Source organism: Brienomyrus brachyistius, chromosome 2, assembly GCF_023856365.1.
Source record: "Brienomyrus brachyistius isolate T26 chromosome 2, BBRACH_0.4, whole genome shotgun sequence".
Taxonomy (NCBI): Eukaryota; Metazoa; Chordata; class Actinopteri; order Osteoglossiformes; family Mormyridae; genus Brienomyrus; species Brienomyrus brachyistius.
In genome coordinates, this window is record NC_064534.1 from 21,056,623 (window position 1) to 21,080,041 (window position 23,419).

The 23,419-nt window shown below is 45.7% G+C and overlaps 1 protein-coding gene across 1 annotated transcript in view; it reads left to right on the forward strand.

The window, feature by feature from the left end:
* The window catches only part of frmd3 (FERM domain containing 3), a 57,000-nt gene that overhangs the window by 19,712 nt on the left and 13,869 nt on the right, over window positions 1-23,419 (forward strand). Inside the window, exons 2-5 of the mRNA XM_048998905.1 lie at window positions 9,878-9,982; window positions 12,315-12,357; window positions 14,862-14,940; window positions 23,285-23,382. Of these exons, the coding sequence (XP_048854862.1) occupies window positions 9,878-9,982; window positions 12,315-12,357; window positions 14,862-14,940; window positions 23,285-23,382 (325 nt within the window). The remainder of the gene's footprint in view (window positions 1-9,877; window positions 9,983-12,314; window positions 12,358-14,861; window positions 14,941-23,284; window positions 23,383-23,419) is intronic.

Here is a 23,419-nt window from a genome sequence, read left to right on the forward strand (position 1 = left end):
GTTTTGGGTTAGGAGCAAAAGAACGTGCAGGAAATGCCCGTTCAGTGTTCCTGGCATTTGTACTGTAGTGTGGAAAGTAGAACGATGGCCAAAGATGTGGCAAGGTTATTGGGTCATATCCCGGGGGAGGGGGGGGGGGAGGGGGGGGGCTTGCTGGCTTCCCAGGTATTTAACCTGCTTTTGCTGCAGTAAAGTGCCGTTTTAAAATGGGCACAGTTCTATACTGCTTTGGTAACAGAGTCAGCAGTACCGTGAAATGAGATATCGCCTTTTTTCAACCAACCATATCTAAAAATATATTAATACCCAGGATACAAATGGCTATGTTTCAGGAATTATTAACTTTATTCTTGCAATACATTATTGATTCATTGATTAATTGATTTTAATATTAACTGTTAGTAATAAATAATGTTCCTTGCTACATTTGGGGGTTGATCACTTGGAAACGTCTGCTAACTTCCGGTATTCCCATTGGTCTGGTAGTTTGACTCTTAAATGCTATTGGCTGATAATAGTAGTGCATTTGTGGTTTACCAGATTTTGACTTCCTGGACAGTATAGGACCTAAAAGAAAGTCTCTTTATTCAAACCCACTACTTGTACTCCTATAATGACATGTAAATATATGGAAATGTCACGGATTCTAGAGGAAAAGCTGATTTCTTACAACTGAAGACTGTTTTGAGCTCCATCTGCGTTTATTAGGCTCTAAACTGGGAGCTGTGGAACAGATCAAAGCTGCAACTGTCTCCAGGCGTAGTTCAAAGCCCACCGTTGGTGGAACTTCTTACAAATTGTGAGTTTGTCTTTACAGGCAATTAGCTGCTATCAAACAGACAACCTACATTGTGACACCTGTAAGTGTGGATGGTTTTCATGGACTCCAGAGAAAAGACAGATGGAAGTTTGTTTCTTGTTGATCTCAATGCTTTTGCATAATTTAATCAACAACAGTTGTTCTGAAAAAGTTAATGGCACCATGTGTAGGTCCTTTAAAACAGTCTAACACTGAAAGCATACCTTGTTACTATGGTAAGAAAGTAGTGTATGTGATGCATAGCGGAGATGAGGGAAAAGATGGAATTTGTGTCCAGCGGATGTTTTTATCTACAGTACATTCTATGCACTTTATGCTGAATGAAAATTCTGCCTTCCATGTCTGGTTTGTTTATGACATTAGTCACGGGATGCAAAGAGGCATCTCCTCTATGTACACACGTCATCCATTTCCCCAGAAATCAACTGTTCAAGGCCAGAGGCAGGGTGTTGGAGAGGTGGAGTAGTGAAGAGGTGAAGTGAAGAGGTAGGGGTAACCTGTGGAGGCAGAGGTGATGCCTCCCCTTGTCCTCTGCACCGTCATATTGAAAGCACACTACTGTAGATTCACAGAGACAGATAAAGGCTACAGTAAGTGAGGCAGCCCAGACTATGTGCCTTATAAAACTGCAAACCCATGTAGAAGATCTCTACAAACTTTTCAGTACGGCTTTGATCCGATTAAAAAAATTAATAGGTTTCTGCAATTAATCACAAGTAATCACAATTAATCACACCTAACACTGCAACTTTTAGTCATGAATATTTACATATTGGGCTGGCCCCCCATCCTGGGTTGTTCCCTGCCTCGTGCCCATTGCTTCCGGGATGGGCTCCGGACCCCCCGTGACCCAGTAGGATAAGCGGTTTGAAAAATGGATGGATGGATGGATATTTACGTATTGAATGAATGTCAAATTAACACAAAGGGGAGTATATATGGGTATATATCATTCTCATGAATTCATTACTATAACATACCAAATGTCTCTAATTTTAATGTGTGCAGTGTGTCAGGGTGATGGGGCACACCCCTGGATTTGTTGACAACCTGGTTGAAATAAAGCAAGGAAGGGAGTACCCTTCGGTAGGCATGACTGGGCTGGGCCATAAATGCTTTTCCAGAGAAAAGTTAATGACGGGACGGTCAGGGACCAGTAACCTCCGTCGACATCAGCAAATTGGCGGTGGGTGGATGGCCGGGGAGGGGCTGCTTTGTGCTGCGTTTTACAGTGTGAGGTATTATGGGGGCCGTAGTGGAGCATGGCAGGGATGGGGGTGAACGGCACCTTCCTGTAATTCTGAACGGGCCACTGCTCTCTCATTCTCATGTGATTAAGTCAGCCTTGTAGCGCTGCAACTTTTTGTAACAATGACACTTTGCCCGGTACAAAGCATTTTCATCGTTAACCTCCGCAGTGCGTCTAGGACTCTTAGGATGGAGTTTGAGTCTCGATAGATAAAGCCAGAGGGCACTGCATGAATAAACCTCAGTTAAACTGGTAAACATTTCATTAAACGCAGTGTTTGTCCATTCTCAGAGACTCAGAGATCGGCCGGGATAGCTGCTGGTTGTTTGGCATTTGAGGATTTTGTAACTCTTTTCCCTGGGATGGTTTGCAGGAATCGCTGATTAGCGGGAGGACACAAGCTGGCTTTGCGATTCCCTAACAATGAACTCCTGCTTCAGCTATTTTGTACCATCAGTGATCTGATGATGACACTGCTACATTTTCACTTGTATTGCTAATAAAATACCTGTAGATAAAGGCAGTGTGATTGACGAACAGGAAACTGACAAGCTGATGAGGTGCAACACAGGCCATCCAGCAGATGCTGGATCCAGCTACACAGATGACAGCTTGACCATGAATCAAGACTTTCTCCATCTTCTTAAGGCTGAAATATCAAATTCATTTCAAGAAGAGAAGTAATAGAGATATGTTGCTAATTCAGTACTACACGGATAATGCAGCTGTGATAGCAGACTGTAATTTTCTGCTCTTTGTTCTCTGTCACAGCATCATTTATTACCGTTCCTTCTACACCCCTAGCTGACATAGTGGTTGACAAGAGGGACCCAAAATTATAGGTTGCAAACAAAAGTGCGGGCTGCCATCCACGCAGGCTCTCAGGTTGGTACTGGGGGCAGCCATCCACGTAGGCTCTCAGGTTGGTACTGGGGGCAGCCATCCACGCAGGCTCTCAGGTTGGTACTGGGGGCTGCCATCCACGCAGGCTCTCAGGTTGGTACTGGGGGCAGCCATCCACGCAGGCTCTCAGGTTGGTACTGGGGGCAGCCATCCACGCAGGCTCTCAGGTTGGTACTGGGGGCAGCCATCCACGCAGGCTCTCAGGTTGGTACTGGGGGCAGCCATCTATGTAGGCTCTCAGGTTGGTACTGGGGGCAGCCATCCACGTAGGCTCTCAGGTTGGTACTGGGGGCAGCCATCCACGTAGGCTCTCAGGTTGGTACTGGGGGCAGCCATCCACGCAGGCTCTCAGGTTGGTACTGGGGGCAGCCATCCACGCAGGCTCTCAGGTTGGTACTGGGGGCAGCCATCCACGCAGGCTCTCAGGTTGGTACTGGGGGCTGCCATCCACGCAGGCTCTCAGGTTGGTACTGGGGGCTGCCATCCACGCAGGCTCTCAGGTTGGTACTGGGGGCAGCCATCCACGTAGGCTCTCAGGTTGGTACTGGGGGCAGCCATCCACGCAGGCTCTCAGGTTGGTACTGGGGGCAGCCATCCACGCAGGCTCTCAGGTTGGTACTGGGGGCAGCCATCCACGCAGGCTCTCAGGTTGGTACTGGGGGCAGCCATCCACGCAGGCTCTCAGGTTGGTACTGGGGGCAGCCATCCACGTAGGCTCTCAGGTTGGTACTGGGGGCAGCCATCCACGTAGGCTCTCAGGTTGGTACTGGGGGCAGCCATTCACGTAGGCTCTCAGGTTGGTACTGGGGGCAGCCATCCACGCAGGCTCTCAGGTTGGTACTGGGGGCAGCCATCCACGTAAGCTCTCAGGTTGGTACTGGGGGCAGCCATCCACGCAGGCTCTCAGGTTGGTACTGGGGGCAGCCATCCACGTAGGCTCTCAGGTTGGTACTGGGGGCAGCCATTCACGTAGGCTCTCAGGTTGGTACTGGGGGCAGCCATCCACGCAGGCTCTCAGGTTGGTACTGGGGGCAGCCATCCACGTAGGCTCTCAGGTTGGTACTGGGGGCAGCCATTCACGTAGGCTCTCAGGTTGGTACTGGGGGCAGCCATCCACGCAGGCTCTCAGGTTGGTACTGAATAGCATCAGATCTGAGTGTAGCCAAGCCTGCTTTGCTAGTCCAAATGCTGTAACAGTTAGACTGGAATCAGCAGCAGCAGGAGATTGTGCAGTCAGTGGTGGGTGGAGGCGTGTGGTCCACTTTGGTGGGGGGGGGATGCCTGTCAGCTGTCTGAAATGCTTAAATCAGTTGGTCTTTAATCTCATGATTTGGTTTCCTCTTTCAACACGATTATTTCATTTTCATCCGTCCATCATCCAACCACTTATCCAATACAGGGAGATGGGAGGGTGATCCTGGGAAGCAAAGGATACAAGGCTGGGAATATCGTGTATATGAGTCGATCACACAGTGCACACACACACACACACACACACACACATACACACACACACACACACACACACACACTCACACACAAACAGACACACAGACACACACACACACATGGACACAGACACACACACACACACACACGGGCACACACACACACACGGACACACACACAGACACACACACACACGGACACACACACACAGGCACACACACACGCATGGACACACACACAGACACACACACACACACATGGACACACAGGTTGGTAATTATATCTTTGTAGGGTATCTCCATTCATTTCTACAGGGAAAATTCTCATCCCAACATGACGACCTTAACCCCTACCCAGCCCTAACCTTAACCATGAATAACCAAACATTGTTCATTTTTTTTATTGAATTCACAGATCTTTGTGGGGACCAGAAAATGATCCACACAACGTCTAAATAACAGGTTATTATGACATTCTTGGGAACATTTGAGGAAAGCTAGGGACAATGTATAAACTCTACAGGGAGGGCAGCATTATTATTATTATTTTTATTTTCTTTTTTGATTTTTAAAGAAAAAAGATAAATACATAACTGACAGGCACATTTTCATTTAATTGGTAATGACACTGTTGTGGCAAAGTCATTGTATGAAGTGAGGAAACAATAAACTTGAATATCAACGACAAACAGACAGTAAATATCAACGAGAGACAGACTGTAAATATCAACGACAGACAGACAGTAAATATCAACGACAGACAGACAGACAGTAGCTCTGGTGCATATTATGCCGTATGACGTGTTTGAAAGACATCAGAAGATAAACTAAAGCATAAAAGAAAAAAATGCTGACGTGACTTGGAAAGACTGAGCTCACAATGTTTTTGGGGTTGAAGTGTCACATGAAATGACAGGGCAGGTTCTTCGGGGTCGAGGTTGGCACAAAGTGTGACTTGGATGGGGTGCTGAACATTCTCAATGTGAAAGGGTACGATTCCATTTGTGTGCTGATGCCAAGGATTTAAATTCATAATGGATACTTTCCTAAGAGGAATTCGCTGATGTGGGAGGCTGAGTGTGAATTTTTGACAAGGGATGATGACAACAACTTGCTTTTTGTCTGAATTCTTATTTGCGGATCTGTTGAGTGTAATGTCATCCAGTAGGAGATATTGGCAATTAAAGAGATGGAGAGTTGCATTTCATCTGCACAATAATCCAATCTGCACATCTACCAATAACAATGGTACTAGCAGGGGGCATAGCAAAGTCAACCGATATACTGTAGACTGTGTATAGATGTGAGCTGTATAGAAAGCGTCGTTTGAGGACCGTTTGAGAGGTATGAATTTAACTATTACAGAGTAATATATGTGATATTCAGCTTACGTAAGGATTCCATGGGAACTTGCTGGATGGCAGCATTGATAACTATGGTCAGGACACAGAATGGGCACACGGAAGAGGGGGGATGCTGATTGGTGACTCTTAGAAACAGGAAAGGGGGGCATTGCTGTGGAGGGCCCAGCTTTGGGTTCTGACTGGCATCAGGCTACGAGTTCAAGCAGAGAGAGGAGGTCTGCTGTGTGACTGGATGGAGCACGGTCATGTTACCTTCAGGATGACCTCGTACAGAGATGCCGCGCGGTCATGTTTCCTTCAGGATGACCTCATACAGAGATGCCGCGCGGTCATGTTACCTTCAGGATGACCTCGTGCAGAGATGCCGCGCGGTCATGTTTCCTTCAGGATGACCTCGTGCAGAGATGCCGCGCGGTCATGTTACCTTCAGGATGACCTCGTGCAGAGATGCCGCGCGGTCATGTTACCTTCAGGATGACCTCGTACAGAGATGCCGCGCGGTCATGTTTCCTTCAGGATGACCTCGTGCAGAGATGCCGCGCGGTCATGTTTCCTTCAGGATGACCTCGTGCAGAGATGCCGCGCGGTCATGTTACCTTCAGGATGACCTCGTGCAGAGATGCCGCGCGGTCATGTTACCTTCAGGATGACCTCGTACTGAGGTGCCGCGCGGTCATGTTACCTTCAGGATGACCTCGTACTGAGGTGCCGCGCGGTCATGTTTCCTTCAGGATGACCTCGTGCAGAGATGCCGCGCGGTCATGTTACCTTCAGGATGACCTCGTGCAGAGATGCCACGCGGTCATGTTACCTTCAGGATGACCTCGTGCAGAGATGCCGCGCGGTCATGTTACCTTCAGGATGACCTCGTGCAGAGATGCCGCGCGGTCATGTTACCTTCAGGATGACCTCGTACTGAGGTGCCGCGCGGTCATGTTTCCTTCAGGATGACCTCGTACAGAGATGCCGCGCGGTCATGTTACCTTCAGGATGACCTCGTGCAGAGATGCCGCGCGGTCATGTTACCTTCAAGATGACCTCGTGCAGAGATGTCGCGCGGTCATGTTACCTTCAGGATGACCTCGTACTGAGGTGCCGCGCGGTCATGTTTCCTTCAGGATGACCTCGTGCAGAGATGCCGCGCGGTCATGTTTCCTTCAAGATGACCTCGTGCAGAGATGCCGCGCGGTCATGTTACCTTCAGGATGACCTCGTACAGAGATGCCGCGCGGTCATGTTACCTTCAGGATGACCTCGTACAGAGATGCCGCGCGGTCATGTTACCTTCAGGATGACCTCGTGCAGAGATGCCGCGCGGTCATGTTACCTTCAGGATGACCTCGTGCAGAGATGCCGCGCGGTCATGTTGCCTTCAGGATGACCTCGTGCAGAGATGCCGCGCGGTCATGTTGCCTTCAGGATGACCTCGTGCAGAGATGCCGCGCGGTCATGTTACCTTCAGGATGACCTCGTGCAGAGATGCCGCGCGGTCATGTTACCTTCAGGATGACCTCGTACTGAGGTGCCGCGTGGTCATGTTGCCTTCAGGATGATCTCGTACAGAGGTGCCACCCGTCCTGAGTATATTTTTGTACACATTGTCTCACGCATACACTAAGGACTACACAATATCCACTGTCTGATTGTGTGATTTGGGGAGACCATTTTGAGACAGGTGCTACGCAAAAATAAATTGCATTGATCTGAATTATAAGTGAAAAGTCTGAATAGCAAATCAACACGCTGACCCACATCATCTGTCTTGCTCTTGTTGCCATGGCGCTGCCCACACTGAGGGCAAACGCTGAGGATGCCGTCTGCTGACTTTGGCTGCTGAGCGCTGCAGTCCAGGAAATTGAGGAGAGCCCCGGCCTTTAGGATAAGTCCATTTATTGCCCGCTGGAATGTGCTGATCGATAAAACGAGATTAATGGTGACACTCTGTGTTCAGGCTGTGTGATAACGTCCTTCCATTAGTGCCAGTTTATTGTCGCGTCAGCAAGGAGGGCAACACTTGTTTCGAGACAACGGTAAGACAAAGAGTCTTCAGGACACTCAGGAACACTTTAAATCACAGTAGCAAAGATGGACGTCCAGTGAGGAGGAACAAAGCATTCTGGGATGCCGAATCACTTGAGTGTTGCTGTGCCTGTAATTTGTGATTTTTCCTGCCTGTCATGAATACGTTTCTTGCTTAACTGCTTCTATGCGATTGTGCAGTCCGAGATATTGTGACTCACTCATACCGTTGTGGAGTTCTGCAGGTTAACTTAAATGTGAAAGCCGTGGTCAGTACGGGGCACAGCATCATGTGTGACGATCAAGCAGGAAGCGGGGAAGGATGAGGCAGGTAAGCGGAATGCAGGAATGCGAGGGTTTATTGGGGAAGACAGAGCAGACAGCGACGAACATCAATGACGGATCTGACTCAGACGGACTTAGACGTGGACTAAATACAGAAACACAGGACAATGGCTGAACTGGGGAACACCAAACTGGGAAGCTGGGAGGCAAAAGCAGGGCTCCGGAGGACCAGCAGTGAGCCTGCTGGGCATGCGGGGGATATGGACCGGACAGGTCGTGACACTGTGTTGCGTGGGTTTGCTCCTGCAGTCCAAAGAAATGCACTTAGGTTAGGTGGTATCTCTATATTGCCCATAAAGTGTGGTTGGTTCTTTCTGTCCACCATTATGGCCTGACATCCGGTCCAGGGTGTAGGCCAGCCTTATACTGTTTGGGATGGGCGCTAGGATGAACCATAAGGAGATGGATGGGTATTCTTGAACTTTGCATGCACTATTATTGATCTCCTTGCCGTTCCACAGACCAGACTCTCCACCGTGGGTGGCAGGTCCTTCAGTGCCATGGCCCCCAAACTATGGAACTCTTTTCCACAATCTCTCTGTGACTGCTCATCCTTTTCTTTTTTAAAATCTGAACTAAAGACATTTCTCTTCAACTATAAAGGGACCTTGGGATTGCGAAAGGCGGCATATAAATCTAACTTATTATTATTATTATTATCATTATTATTCTAATGAGGTAAAATTAGGGTCCGTCTTTATTTGGTATTTAAGCATACAGATTGCTATGATGTTCCTCAATGCAGTTTTAATGAGGCTCGGCTTTCTGAGTCAGTGACTCCTGCCTGTCTGAGTGAGTCGCCGTACTGATGGTCAGCGTTGACGTCTGAGCTTCTGCTCAGGCGGTGAGGCGGTGAGTCCTCAGAGATGCTGCAATGTGACGCGCTCCACTCGCTCGTGCCCCTTTACTGCTCAGGCAGCATCCGAATGGTGCACATCTGCCCTTCCTCACATCTACTCCTTTCTCCCTCTAAATGCGTAATTAATTATAAATAAATGTTTTACATTAAGGGAAAAGCTTTCAAAATGCTATGATAAATTTATTTGAATCCCCAAATGCGTGTTCATCTGTACAGCATATACCAAGTGTAAGTTGTTAATAGTAACAACTATGTAAATTATAGAAATGTAACATGCAGTTAACTTCAATATTAATAGTGAAACCAGTTTTGCAATGTGCTCAAACTATTTTGCTGAATCCTTAAAAATAAAAATAAGCATTTTTTTTATTTATTTTTGTATATTGTAATACATATTGTGAAGCCTCATTAGCCCTTCACTGCATCAGTAGAGGTACATTATACGGTTTGTTTTTGAACATCCCATCATGCTTTCCTTGAAACACGTACAGGTGTGAGCCCAGCTTGGAGTCTGAGGGCAGGATGAGCCCTCACGCAGCACGCCGGACCGACTTGGGTGGTAATGGGTCCTGCTCAAGGGCCCATCAACGGCATCAGTCTGACCCTGGGATTTGAACCAATGACCTTCTAATCAAGGCCACCCCCCCCCTCCCCAGCTACTCCAGTAGACTGTATGGGTGATTCTCATTCACCGTGAGAGTGTTGAGGTTGGGTTTGCATGAGAGTGAAATGTGTTTGGGGACAGGAAAAGGAGCGTATTTGAGGGTATGTCTGTCCACTTGGGAAAGACTGGGTATGACTGCACCAGCCAGGATTGCAGGGAGTGCCAACCTCTAATGGTTCACGGGGCTTGTGTTTGTGTACCAACAGAGAGACACCAAGGGCCAGTTCCTTTTGGATCACGTCTGCAACCACTACAGCCTACTGGAAAAGGATTATTTTGGCATCCGCTATGTGGACCTACAAAAACAGAGGGTGAGTAGAAAGTTTGCAAAAATTGAATCTGAGCTGTTGGCATGGAAACACCCATCACACCCACCATGTCATTGCCTTACGCCCCCATCCTGTGCAACATGTGTGTCGTCACCCAGTACGAGGTGCGTTCCCATCAGCAATGGACTGACACGTACCAGTAACAGGATGATGCCAAGTGCTGGTGGAGCTGGCGTACGCTGAGCGGCCTGTATCTGCTGGGCCGTGCGGTGCTGGGGTGTCCGTGTGCGTCTGTATGGGTCCCACCTTCCAGGGCTTGTGCTGAGCTGATATCCCGGTCCGTCTCTGCCACAGAAAAATATTCTTTATTTCCGCCAGCAGAGGATTCCCTTTACTGAACAGAGCTGTTTAATGCAATGTGCCCTAGACATCGATTCTTCTCTCCGTTCAGACAGACGCTCACGCACACATAGTCTCCCCCAAATTTATTTATGCCGTTATTTCCCACCCACACTCAGATTCACATGGACAAGCTAGTCGTATCGCAGACTAGGTGTATACACATAAACACAAACATCTTCATCAAAACACGGCAGACAGTGGCGAATCGCTTTACTCCTACGCTGAGATTCTGCTGATGACCCACCCCATCCCATGTACCTCCTGAGTCACGACCCACTCACTTTTTCCGTCCCATCGATCATGATGAACAACCGCAGTCAGTTTCGTTGTCTGAATTCCCTCTCGTTGTGAGGATTAGAGAGAGTTAAGGTATCCTCTTCGGTTCATGAGTGATCCCACCCGTCTGTCTGGCTCTTGTATGGTCACACCCTTCTACTTAATCATACTTACGCACGTACTGGTCGCAAGACTATGTCCAGTTGTGCCAGTTGTGACAATATCCAGATGCACTGCTCTTGCACATATGCATCCAGATGTCATTCTTCTGTGATCCTACCTCTTGATCTACCATGGAAACTTCATGGTAGCAGTTTAGTTTTTTGCCCGGTTTCCATAGCAATAGCAATACCTAACACTGTGGATGAATGTTTTCCAAGCTTGAGTGTTTGATGACTAGTCTCTTGTTATGCAGATAACAGTGCTTTGATACGAGGATCCTGAAGGTAGCAGTACACAATGCAGAAAATGTCACATGACTGCCTACTCTAATGTTTGTAACACAATGTTTGTAATGGTACTTTATTACTGAACACTGGGGTCTGCCTCAAAGCACTGTGTGCATTCTTCTCACAGTTTAGCAGTGTAGTACGGACACTCCCCAGATTACAATATTTCGACTTGTTTTAGAATGTTTTTCACTTTCAGTAGATTATTCTATAAAATACTTGAGATATTCAACATTTAATTATAAAATAGGCTTTTGCTCTGCCCAAATGTAGGCTAATGTAAGTGTTCTGAGCATGTTTAAGGTAGGCTAGGCTAGGCTATGATGTTTGTTGGGTTAGGTGTATTCTATTAAAATGCATTTTCCCCTTACGATATTTTCGCCTTATGATAGGTTTATTGGAATGTAACCCTACCATAACCTGAGGAGAAGCTGTTTTTTATTCAAGCAGCTACCTTCAAAGAGTAGTAGGTGCTAAGGACAAAGGCACAATCTAGGAACAACGTAGGCTTGTCTCACTTGGGCTGGTATTTAAATTATCCATGGCAGTGACACAGGGGATGAAAGGGTTAAAACGACCTCAAAATGTAATTCGAAACGTTCTTTTTCACTGCAATTTATCATTATGCATGTAAACTTCAATATGAATTTTTTTTGTAATGCAGTGGTTTATTTGCATCTTAATTAGCTTTCATGGGAATTAATTTTTTTTTATTATATCTTTTCATTTGCTCGTGATCTCTTTCTTAGTGCTTGAGCTTCTTTTGACTTTACCATTCAGTCTTTGTGGCACTATACCGTGGAGGATGAGGAAGAGATTCCAGAGTACAGACAGAAAGCAGTTCTTTGGTTGGAGAACCAAACCAACAACTACCAGGAAGCTATTGCTTTTATAACTGCGTTATACATCTGTGAGGGCATGGGCGGGAGGAATGTTCGAGCAGATATAGGTCTGGTGGAGCTGTGTTTGCTTCCGCGAGATTCTGTGAGGATGTTTGTCTGAAGCTGTGGAGTGTGAGGCTGGTAGTAAGAGACCAGAAAGTGTCTGCATTCAAACTGCTGTGTTGACGAGCACCTGATGCAGGAGCTGCTGGGCCGAGCAAGGGAAGGAATTACAATTCTACCTAAGAATCCAAAAAAGAATCAGGGAAAGCCTGCAGTTTCTGTGTCTGTAGGGCTTTCCCCAGTCCTCAGCTCGGCCCATGTGCTGATATGTTCATGAATTGCCCTGTCCTTCTCTCTTTACAGCACTGGCTAGAGCCCAACAAGACCATCACCAAGCAGATGAAAGGTAAGGGCCTTCTGGCTGCGTCTGATTGGTCCGGAGCGGCTGTGAAAGCTGAGCTGTTGTGGTCCCTATCTCTGTCTGCTCGAGGGCAGAGGCAGTGACAGGGATACAGGTGGCTGACCCATACTGTATGCTGCCATGCTCAGTGCATGCAGGGCAGTTAGAATTCCCTCTACTTCATGCTTGTGTCTGACCTCATTACCGGTCACCCCATGGTGATGCTTCATCCGTATGTATCGACATTACACGGAGAAACCTGCCCTCTGTGAGTGGACAGTGTGAATAAGGGAGCATCAGACACACAATTAAACGGTAGCAAGCTTAGTCTGGCCAGTAGTCACCGCATGGGAAGCTGACGAGATGGTAACAGGCAGAGGGAGAAAAAACGAAGTTTCATGACCAGGCTCCACACTGAGCAACCTGCAGCTTATTACCAAACCAGCCAACAGTCATATTTATGCTTGAAATAAGCACCACTAAAAAATTTAGCTGCATTAATCAGTATGTTTCACCTGCCATAGAAAGAGCACCTTTTTATTGGAATGATTTAGAGAGTTTGGTGTAAATGGATCAGAGGCTTCTTCTGGATTTATTAGGATTTAATAGATTTACTTGTAGAATAAAAAAAAAAAGATTAAACTCATGGGGGAGGTTACCCCCCAGTGAGAATGTGGGATGTACAATACATAAGTTATTAGAAGATATTTAAAGTATGATGCACCCTGAGGTCAAAACACAACCACAAGGGCAAGGCCGCCCACACAGAGAGGTTGGTGACATTAACGGTAATGAGCCTCATGTTGACTAGGTAGGCTGATGTCAACATTGTGTTGCAGTCGGATGGGTGACTGACATCTGTTTCTTTGTGTGTGACATTACAGAGATTTAATGATATAGGAAAGACTTCGGCATTATCAATCAACACTTGTTCTCTAACTTCAGAGAATATCAGTGCAGGCGGTAGCTAGCTCACTCGCGCAACACAGTGGGACTATCACAAGTCATGGACTCCTTCTTTAACCAGTTTGGAGAACCATCAAGCTTTGCAAACCTGTTTTCATGCAGCGTGTTTTTAACCTTCTTCGTAGAAACCCAGTTGTGGAAAGAGAGATTAAGCTCTACCAAGCCTTTATAGGTTGTGTTACACTTCTGTTGTACAAAAGAACGTATACTAGACAAATGGCATGGATGTATTACATTATGCCTGTGTAATGAAGTTATGAAATTTATGTTGTTTTTGCGTAAATTAATACAAATGAGTGGGTTTAGGGAGCAGGAGGGAAATGAGAATGAGAGGTAGAGAGAAAGGGGGAGTTTTATGAGTGAGTGGGCATAGGTGACAGTAGGAATTAAGAGAGTGTGTATATCATAACCAGTCCTAATAGTGCAGGAAACAACGTGCTGTCTGTTCTTATAAAGAACGGAGAACAGAACCTCTCACCTACAGCAGTAGGGTTTTTATATGAGGACCTATTAGGTTCATACTTTTCTTCAAGACTCACAAACATCTGTCTTTATTAGTGCCTCTCAGTTTTTTTTTTGTTTGCATTTGTTCATTTATGGTAATTTTTGTGGAACCAGCACTACTGAAGGTCTTCTGGTGCCAAGGGCTCCGCAGGTGCCTGTGAGGAGACACTTAAAGCTGATCAACAGAAGTCCTGTAGAAAGACTTGTTTCATGATGAATGGGTGTCATCGTATCTCATGCCCTATGCATCCCAGGACAGCCTTCAGGTTCACCATAACCCTGTGCTAGATACATGGATTTATGTAAGATGCATTGGTGGGATGGGTACTACTGTACATGAGAATGACATTAGTGTCAGTAAAGGAGCACGCCCATTTACATGAGCACACAGGCACACAGGAGTAAGTGAGCAAGCCGGGCTGACGGTTTCCCTGGGAACCTGCTCCATCCCTACTGTGATTGTTGAACATTCACTGACTGGATTGTGAGCTTTTCGATCTCCATTAGCTCCTGTTGTTAGTTTTTTGTAAATGGCCTCCTTTTGACTGTTTCCAGTCCACTGTATTTTCCTGCTGATATTTGCAGTGAAAAACATGCTATGGTTTTCTAACTGTATAGAGAGGATCAACTGCCCACTGGCTGAGGCAGCTAAGAAGTTCAATCATTTAAACAGTCCCTGAACCAAAAACGAAATATCCGTCATTATCACCATTTATAAAACCATCCTTAAGTGATGCCAATGAACAGTAACAAATTTATAAATCAGTCATGTAATAAATTTTTATTTCTACTCTGAGAACAACAGCTAAAAGGAAATGCTATTAAAAATCAACTTGAGAATTTGTTCTTTAAGATCCAATGGAGTATTAAATCAGATATTTTAAGCAAAATCTCCCTGTTTTATTGGGGAGGTGTTACAGACCTACTTTTGGTTCCATTTGATTGCCTCCAGTTTGTTAATTGCTGCAGTGAATGCAGCAGCGAATCGATGCCTTGCTGCCTCTCCTTCTCACCCCGGCCCCCATTTTTTTGTGCTACAGCTCAGCCTCCATACACCATGTGCTTCAGGGTCAAGTTTTACCCCTATGAACCAATGAAAATCAAGGAGGAGCTGACCAGGTACGTCTGTTTTCGCTTGGCACTGAAATGGCACCGCCCTCCTGGGTGGCGCAAGGTATTACATTCTGGAAGTCACCATAGAAAGCAGCCAGCCTTACCTGTAGAACTGAGTTGTGGGTTCGAGTTTCCCTGTGTGAGTGGAGTTCATGCGATGCCTCTGTGCTTGTGAGCATTTCCCAGGGTGCTCCTGCAACGTTCTCCTCCCCATACTGCCCCAAAATGCAAGGTGAGCTGAATCGTCCTCTTTAACTTGCCCCATTGTGTGTGCATGACTTTGTGCGCAATTGTTTGCCCTTCAGAAGACTGCCATCCTGTGCAGGGTGTCCCTTGCCTCATGGCTCCAGGCCCACCACGACCCTGTTCTGTATAAGTGCTTATGGAAGCAAGTGGATATTTGTATTGAGCTCTATATATATATACAGTATATGCATATGCCTGAAATTTCTGCAACATGCACTTATTGTGGACGGCCTCCGGTGTCCAGATGGCCGCTGTGCATGCTTGCTTAGAGGGTAACACTTCACAGATGTCAGTTTGTGTTTTTACATTTCATATTTGCGGAGAAAAAGCATATGGAGGAAGAATTACGAGAGAATTAAAATGCACGTACGAAGGCTCCCCCCGTAACCTGTGGAACGTGTGGAACGCGTCTCCCTGCCTGATGTCATACTGAGAGTTAATATATATAACCCCCCCGCTTCCCAGCTCTGTGTGTTGTGGAGCATACAGGCCCCACCTGCTTTATGTGGATTTCCTCCCACTGTCCAAAAACAGGCAGTTATGCTAACCAGTCTCTTTAAATTGCCCTTTGTATGTGTGTATGTGTGTGTTGGCATGTATATATTACATTGTGGGGACCAAATGTCCCCCACAATGTGATAAAAACCTGTTATTTTGATGTTGTGGGGACATTTACCCAGAAGGGGAAACTCAATTTTATAAATATTTTTGAATGCAATCAAAAAAATAAAAATACCAAAAGTTTTTCATTTTGTTTGGTTACTGATTGTTAAGGTTACGGCTGGGTAGGGGTTAAGGTCGTCATAGTTGGGATTAGGGTTATGCTCACAGAAATGAATGGATGGTCCCCACAAAGATATGAATATATGTGGGTTTGTGTGTGTGTGTGTGTGTGTGTGTGTGTGTGCACCTCAGGCTCCATACAGTCCTGTACTGTGTGAAAGATTATAAGATGGCCAGCTTGATTGACTGTATTAACACATTCGGAATACAACTTGGCACATTGATCAGTTAACAGTCTGTTGACGTTTTAATGAATGCACCTCGCTCATGTCATGTGCTTTGTGGAATAGGCTTACCGAGTCCCTGTACCTGAAGAGTTCTGTAACATATTCCTCAAATCTTACCAGTGAAAGTGTTGGGTGAGGGAGGATCGTGGGGACGTCTCCACAAGAGAGAAAAAGCAAAGGAATTTGAAAGGCTTGCTTGGGCTTTGGCGGCTGAAGGTTATGGCCAGCGATTCAGAAATGAGCAGATCAGCCCCGGGAGAGCGGCGGCAGCCGGCGGGATCGGTCGTCTCCGGCGGTGTGTAACTGTGGGCGTGGCCCCACGGTTCGCCTCCCAGCCGGTTGTCCGAGACGCGGGTCCTGGAGATTTGACAGGTGGCCGGTGTCCGAGATTCTTCCTGTGAAGAATTGCCACCTGTTCACTGCTTGGGCCGGCTGGTGTGTCCTGTATTCCGAAGTTTCAGCTAAGTAAGGCAATATACTGTATGCACAATGCACACGTATTAATTATACATTTAGTACAATAAAAAATGAAAGAGGCGTAACACCAAACTGGATTACGTGATGTAATTTCCATTAGTGCTCAGTCTGCAGCACCAGAGTGTGAATATAGTAGCGGGGACTCCTTACGAATGTGATTATAATTGTGAGTATAATTACTGCAGCATGTGCTCCCTCTCAGGCCCCCGCGCTCACAGAGTGAAAGCGAAATAAAGGCGGGTATGAGCTTCTTCCTCTTCTGGCTGCCCAGCTGCCTCTCAACTGCTAACGTTTCATCACTCAGCGCTAGAATATTTCATTGTTTGTGATGGAAAAAAATCGGTGCCGATCAGTGTGTCGGGGAAGCTTTCACTGTCCCAGACAAACGGGAGAAATTCCGGTTAAATGTTGTCTGTGCTTGTTATTGAGCTTAAAATCAATTGGTAGATGGGCTGAATCAGGAATGACATCATCACTGCATGTAGATTTATCATATTATTTACTGAAAAGTAGATGATTTCCAATAAAATAAGTCCAGTCAATAGACTCACGTTTATGATCAAAAATAAATATTATGGAAGCCTATGTTTTACAGTATTTATAGATTTGGGCCTACATATTCTCAGACAAAATAAAGCAGAATAAAAAATATTTGCAAACAAACCAAAAATGCATCTACCATATCATTTCAATTGTGGTGGCCTTTAAAATCAAATTAAAACTTTTAGAACCCACCAGAAAATAAGCGTAACCTATTGCTCGTATCATTTTGCTTTTTATGCTTTTTTGCAGCAGTGAAGCATGCAGATGCTGACTCAGAGTGTTTCTTCACAACTTGTAATGCACATAAGTGATGCTACGCGCTTTATCAGAGGGAGTGAAACAAATAATGGTTGTGTTGTTCCACATATAGATAAGCCTACACATTTATTATAAAATGAAGATTAATTTTTTAAAATAGTAGAATATGTGGAAAATTCATTTTAGCCTATTTTCAATACAGTTCAGACCGGAGAGATTTAAATTTGTTGGACTTCAACAGATCAAAGTCGTATAAAATCAATGATCAAATCAACAGACCTAAATCAAAGACCTGTAATTACCAGGTAACAGAGCTATGGATCAGGCTGCAGTAAAGCGGAGCATATGGGAGCGTTCATGACATAAGAGGTATCCCCTCACCTCCTTAAGCATTGGCTGCAGCTTTCTGCTGATCGTTGGCCTAAGCGAGGCGAGCAACGAGCTGTTGAAGAGATCGATGGACCCAGTGGATGCTGACGTGAGGGGGAGTGATCACGGGGAGGGCAGGGACAAAAGCCTCTGCGAATGGAGGATTATTTATTTCAGGGGGCATCATCATTTTGTTGTGCAAGCAAAGCCTGGTCTAGGTCTATTTCTCTGGTCTAAATCACATAAACATAAATATTGTAACTGATATTGCAGATAATAAGGTGGTGCGTTATTCGGCAAAATCTAGCCAGTTCTGAGTTCCAGTCTTCTGCCAAACTTTACTGTGATCCCTGCTGTGCCTGTTTCTTGGTGGGATTTGAAGTGTGCGCCATCCCCAGGAACATCGGCCATACCGTCGCCCTCTGAAGCTGTAGACACTTTCACCCCTGAATTTTTCATGCCGTGTAGGGGAAGGCGGAGCAGGCAGGCTGGAGATCGGACAGCTCTGCGGTAGGCTACTGAAATACCACGTGAGTCATGCAACATGCGTGGGGGGGGGGGGGGGGGGGGGTTGCGTGTGCCGACGACGTCCATGCACCGTGAAGGACATACATATAAGGGTGGGGAGCAAAGATTTGCCCCATGACAGGACAAAGGTGCAGACCTGCAGGGTTGAAAGTGGGTGGGGCCTCTTTATCTGAGCAGCATCTTAAAGGGCCATTAACACTGAAGCTCAAAGAAAGAGAGCGAACAAAACAGTCTGAAGCCTGCATATGAACATCAGCTATGTCCAGGAGGTCAGCCACAGCCTCTGTTAACATCTTTAGATCCATGCAACTGATCCCATTAGATCGGTCACACCAGGATGACTTTGGGTTCGTTGTCTGAAGTGTTTCTGGTGATCAGTCACCATAGAAACCCAACTGATGAGTTTAGTTCAGTTCATTGCCCCAGAATTTACCGTCACCAGGACGCCATAAGGATCATGCGTGTGCTGTGGTTCTTTCTGGCAAGACACATACACTGAGTGCCACTCACATATATACCAAGATCCATTACTGCACCATCATGGCTGCATGGGGGCTGCAGTCTGTGTGGGGAGGGGGGATATTAACAGAACGTTATCAAGGGCACCGTGAGCTATCACGCTTCATTGGCCAGAGCTCACCATCAGTTTGCTCCTGAAAAATATCCCCCAACCCCCCCGCCAGCCCAGTCCCACCTCCGCTGTGCCCGGTGACCCTGTGTAATTTACCGTTCCTCAGAGCAGTGGGCCGGGGAAGACGCGTTCTCCCCGCGGGTAAGAAGCAGTGCTGGCTGACAGGAGCGATTCATCGGGATCTGCCGTAAAGCCTACAGCAAATTAATATGTCCTGCAAAATAAGAAGGGAGGGTGGCCACTAGGCAGTCTTTGGCTGAAACCAGCTTGTGGGCGATCGGAATGACCCTTAACTGTAAATCTCATTTTATCCCGCAGTCAGATCGCAGTCCGTCCATGCAGACTCTTGGTGGGTGGGGGTCTTGCCAGGGCAGACAAAACCGCAGGCTGTACAGGTTCCTCAAGTTCCATGGTCTCAGTCTGGGGTGGGCAGTTTCATCCATAAGGGGCCGGTGTGTGTGCGGGTTTTTGGGGTAACCTTTAGGTCAGCTGTTCAAACCCAGGTGTGAAGACTCTTCAACCAATCAGTCCTCTAATTAGTAATCTAATTAGGAAGTTGCAGCGAAAACCCGCATGCACAGCGGCCCTTTCTGGATTAATGCAGCAAGTCCCTCGTCGGTCCTCCTTACATCTAGAACCATCATAACCATGAGTGATGGTACCTCACAAAGGTTCCTGTCCTTTTTGCAATTTGGAATAAAATACGTTCTTACCGTGTTAAACATGTGTGAACCCACGCAGGTTTAGGATAACAAAGACAGATTAAGGCACAACCATATTTAATATTTAGTTACATTGGTGAGTCAGGCAGAATCCTTTGTTGTTTTCTCAATTCATTCTCATTCTTACAAGTGCCTTGACGTAGATCTGCTGCTTTGAAACTCTATGAATAAGCCATTCAAAGACCTGATGTTTTTAGTTCAATTGAAATTTTAATGCTCTAAAAGCCTGACTCAGTAGCTGTCAGCACACCCTGTTAGTGGGTGAATGCTCCCTAGAAAGCAGGACCTTAAACATTTCTCTCCCTTAAAGGGGAACTGCATCAGGGCTCGATGATTCTACACATCGCTCCCTGTGTTTACAGCGTCTGGAATTTCCTCTGCATAGTGCTTGCGGGATTTTTTGTTAGTGCTAAAAATAGGCTTGTTTGTGTTTTGAGTCTTGGCCCGTGGACAGCAGTGTTGTATCATTTGAGGTGAACACTTTGCTTAGAGGTATTTTACCCTTTTAGATAAGAATAAAGAATTTCACCAAAAGCAATTTTAGTGACTGGAAAGAGGTAGCAAGCCCTTGTCTTTTATAGTAAATATGACAATATGGGAACATTTTTTAAAATGAATTGTATTTTTTCTTGGGTGTGTATAGTATGTTAGACATGATTTTATGGTGAGCAAAACCAGAAAAGTAGAGAAAAAAGTAGCGATTACAGCACAACAGAGTATATATGGTATGGTAATATAAATAAAATGATAATGTAATGAATGATAATGAAATGAAAGGATGCTGTTCCTACCTCATTGTTCATAATTGATCATGTTTATCGGCTGTGAAATCCGCTGGTATTAGTGACATGTTAATAAAGATATTTTGCTCATGCATGTTCCCACACAAAGTAACAGACCCTGAGCTGTGCATCGGCACCCTTCCTTGAAATCAAAGTGACTCTTGGCCAATTGCTTATTGCTCCACTTTTGTTTATTTCCGTGCTTCTGGCTCCTCAGATTCCTGGGTCGCCATGAACACTTATGTGGGCTCTGAGTTGTTGGTCTTGCAGAGTCACTTAACCCCACCATATCTGTGAGTTTGGAACTTCCTGGTGGATCCAAACACAACCTTTTTACTCAGGGACACAGCTAGCCTAGGCACTTTTGTTTTCCATCGTTTTTCCATCGTCTTGGTTTCCAGTGCAGCATTCTTTCAGGAAGCACTTGCCGCTGTACAGTAGCACTGCTCTTCGTGGTGCTTACGTCCAGTGTACCCATCCCCATGGTAACCCCTACTCCCTTTGACTGAAAACCAGGGAGACTCACTCACTGTGCTGACATATCTGAGCCTCCGTCTACATTGCTCCAGTTCCGGGGGGAATTTTTCAGGCCTGGCTATTTGTTTTTCAATTGATCTGTTTCCCCTCACTGCCGTTTTTTTTCAATTATTTTTTTTTTCATTATTTAATTTAGTATTACAAGCAAAAACAAAACTATGTTACTTCAACATTAACATCATTTGAGCTATATCAATGCAGATTTAAGGCTGACTTAATTTTACGGAAGGGACTGTGGAATCCTATGACCTCACTTTCTATGACCTCACTTTCTATGACCTCACTTTCTATGACCTCACTTCTGATGACCTCACTTCCTTAGGGGAATCAACTATTAAGATGGTTGATGCATTTATAATTGGGAACTACTATCTGTTGTGGGTGAGTGGTAATTAAATAGACTAATCATTATCTCAGGCTGCCGCGTCAGTCCACAGCTGTTCACCGTTCTGAACTTTCCCTGCATTTTTATAAGGAGAATGCAGTATATATCTAAATTTAGGCACTTATTAAACATCAATATAATGTTTGGCTGAGTTAGAAAATCCACTGTTACTCAGTGGTGGGTCTATTCTATCTGGGGTCCCACTTAGTGTCATGATTGTTTGTGGCCACCAGCCCCCCCACCTCCCTAATCCTTAGGGCTCCTATGCAAATACATTGAATGGTGAGAAACTCATCACTGATGGTACTTGATCTGTATAATGTAAGGGTGTTTGCTATTGAAGTATTGCTGTAACCACATAATTTCCTCAGGGGTCGATAAAGTAATCTGAATCTGAATCTGAATCTGAAGACGAGGTGCCAGACCTCTGCGCATTGCTCACACTGCCCCTTGTGGCAGCTGCTCCAAACAACCAGTGATGTAACCGGGAAGCACACCTGTTGAGGGTGACATCACCTTCACAGAGCCCTGACAGTGCTGATACAGCCTGAGCCAGCTGCTCAGTTTTATTCAAGCATTTTGCTGGTGCCAGAGCTCCGAAAGCAGCCTTCTGTGGTCTTCCCTTAACAAATATACTCTCGTGATACAGACCATAACCAAAACATGCTTTTATTGTGTATGCAGTTTTTTATGCTGCTGTATAAAGTATATGCTGGTTCAATTGGCAGTACTGTTGCCTTAAACCTCCAGGGGCTAAAATGGGGGTTAAAATTCCACCCCTGCTCTGTGTGTGTTGTATGGTTTTGTATGTATTACATTGTGGGGACCCTGATGCTTTTTACCTTGTGGGGACATTATTTCGGTCCCCACAAGCGGAAATTCGGTTTTGTAAAAGTCTGTGACTGCAGTCATAAAATTACTGTGGGAAAGATTTGTAAGATGGGCAATTTGATTGACAGTATTAACACGTTCTGAATACAAGTTTGCACATTGATCAATTAAAAAAGACTTCTAAAGACTTTCGCTGCCTGAGTACATTAAAATGCACTTTACAGAGTCCAGGGCACAGAGTGTTTCCGTTTTTAAAGCTCTTCTTCAATCAGATATTGACCCTGGTTAAGAGGACTTTAATCACGCTGATCACTATTGTTTTGTGAACATGGTTATGGCCACCAAAGGGACCCCATCTGTCATATGGCTCCTGTAGCTCAACAAGTAGTGCATCGTATTTCTCTTGCAGAGGTTGTGTGCTCATAACCCATGAAAAATGTAACGCAGCAAGTCACTTGGATTAAAGCATTAGATGAATGAAAAAAATATGAATATTGAACAAAGCATTTTGTGATGTCATCCAAAGCACTCGTGAGTGGCTCTTTATAATTGGAGGAAAATGGGGCCAGTGATGGGCCCCACCTCGCATGCGTCTCCGCTCCTCAAGTGGGGCTTAGATTGGTTGTCCTGTTACTATGGAGATTTGTCGGCAGACTGAGTCAGGGGTATTAGGCAGTGTGTCTGCAAATAGTCTCCAGCGATGACAGGCTGGCTTTTGGCGATTGTGACTTTCCTCCTCATCTGACACGCATGATGCTCGTGTCCGTACCATGGTCATTATGATGAAGTGCCAAGAAGGAGACTTTCAGTATCGAATGGAGTTGCTTATTAATGTGAAATTACATGCACCACATAGCCAGTGTGGCTCATATGCTATGATAAAGATCTTTGGTGTATGTGTGCTCAGTCTCTTTGATGTGAATTTAAAACAACTGTGCTATTCCCTCTAGTGGCCAGATTAGGTATGACCTGTACTGAAGGGTCTTGGTAAATGAGATGTTTTACAGGTTCTTTTTCTCCTGTCTTTCCAGGTACCTCCTCTACCTGCAGCTAAAAAGAGATATTTACCATGGCCGCCTACTGTGTCCTTTTGCCGATGCAGCTTATCTCGGGGCTTGTATCGTGCAAGGTGAGCAGCCCAGTAACGTCCCCGCTGTTTTATCCAA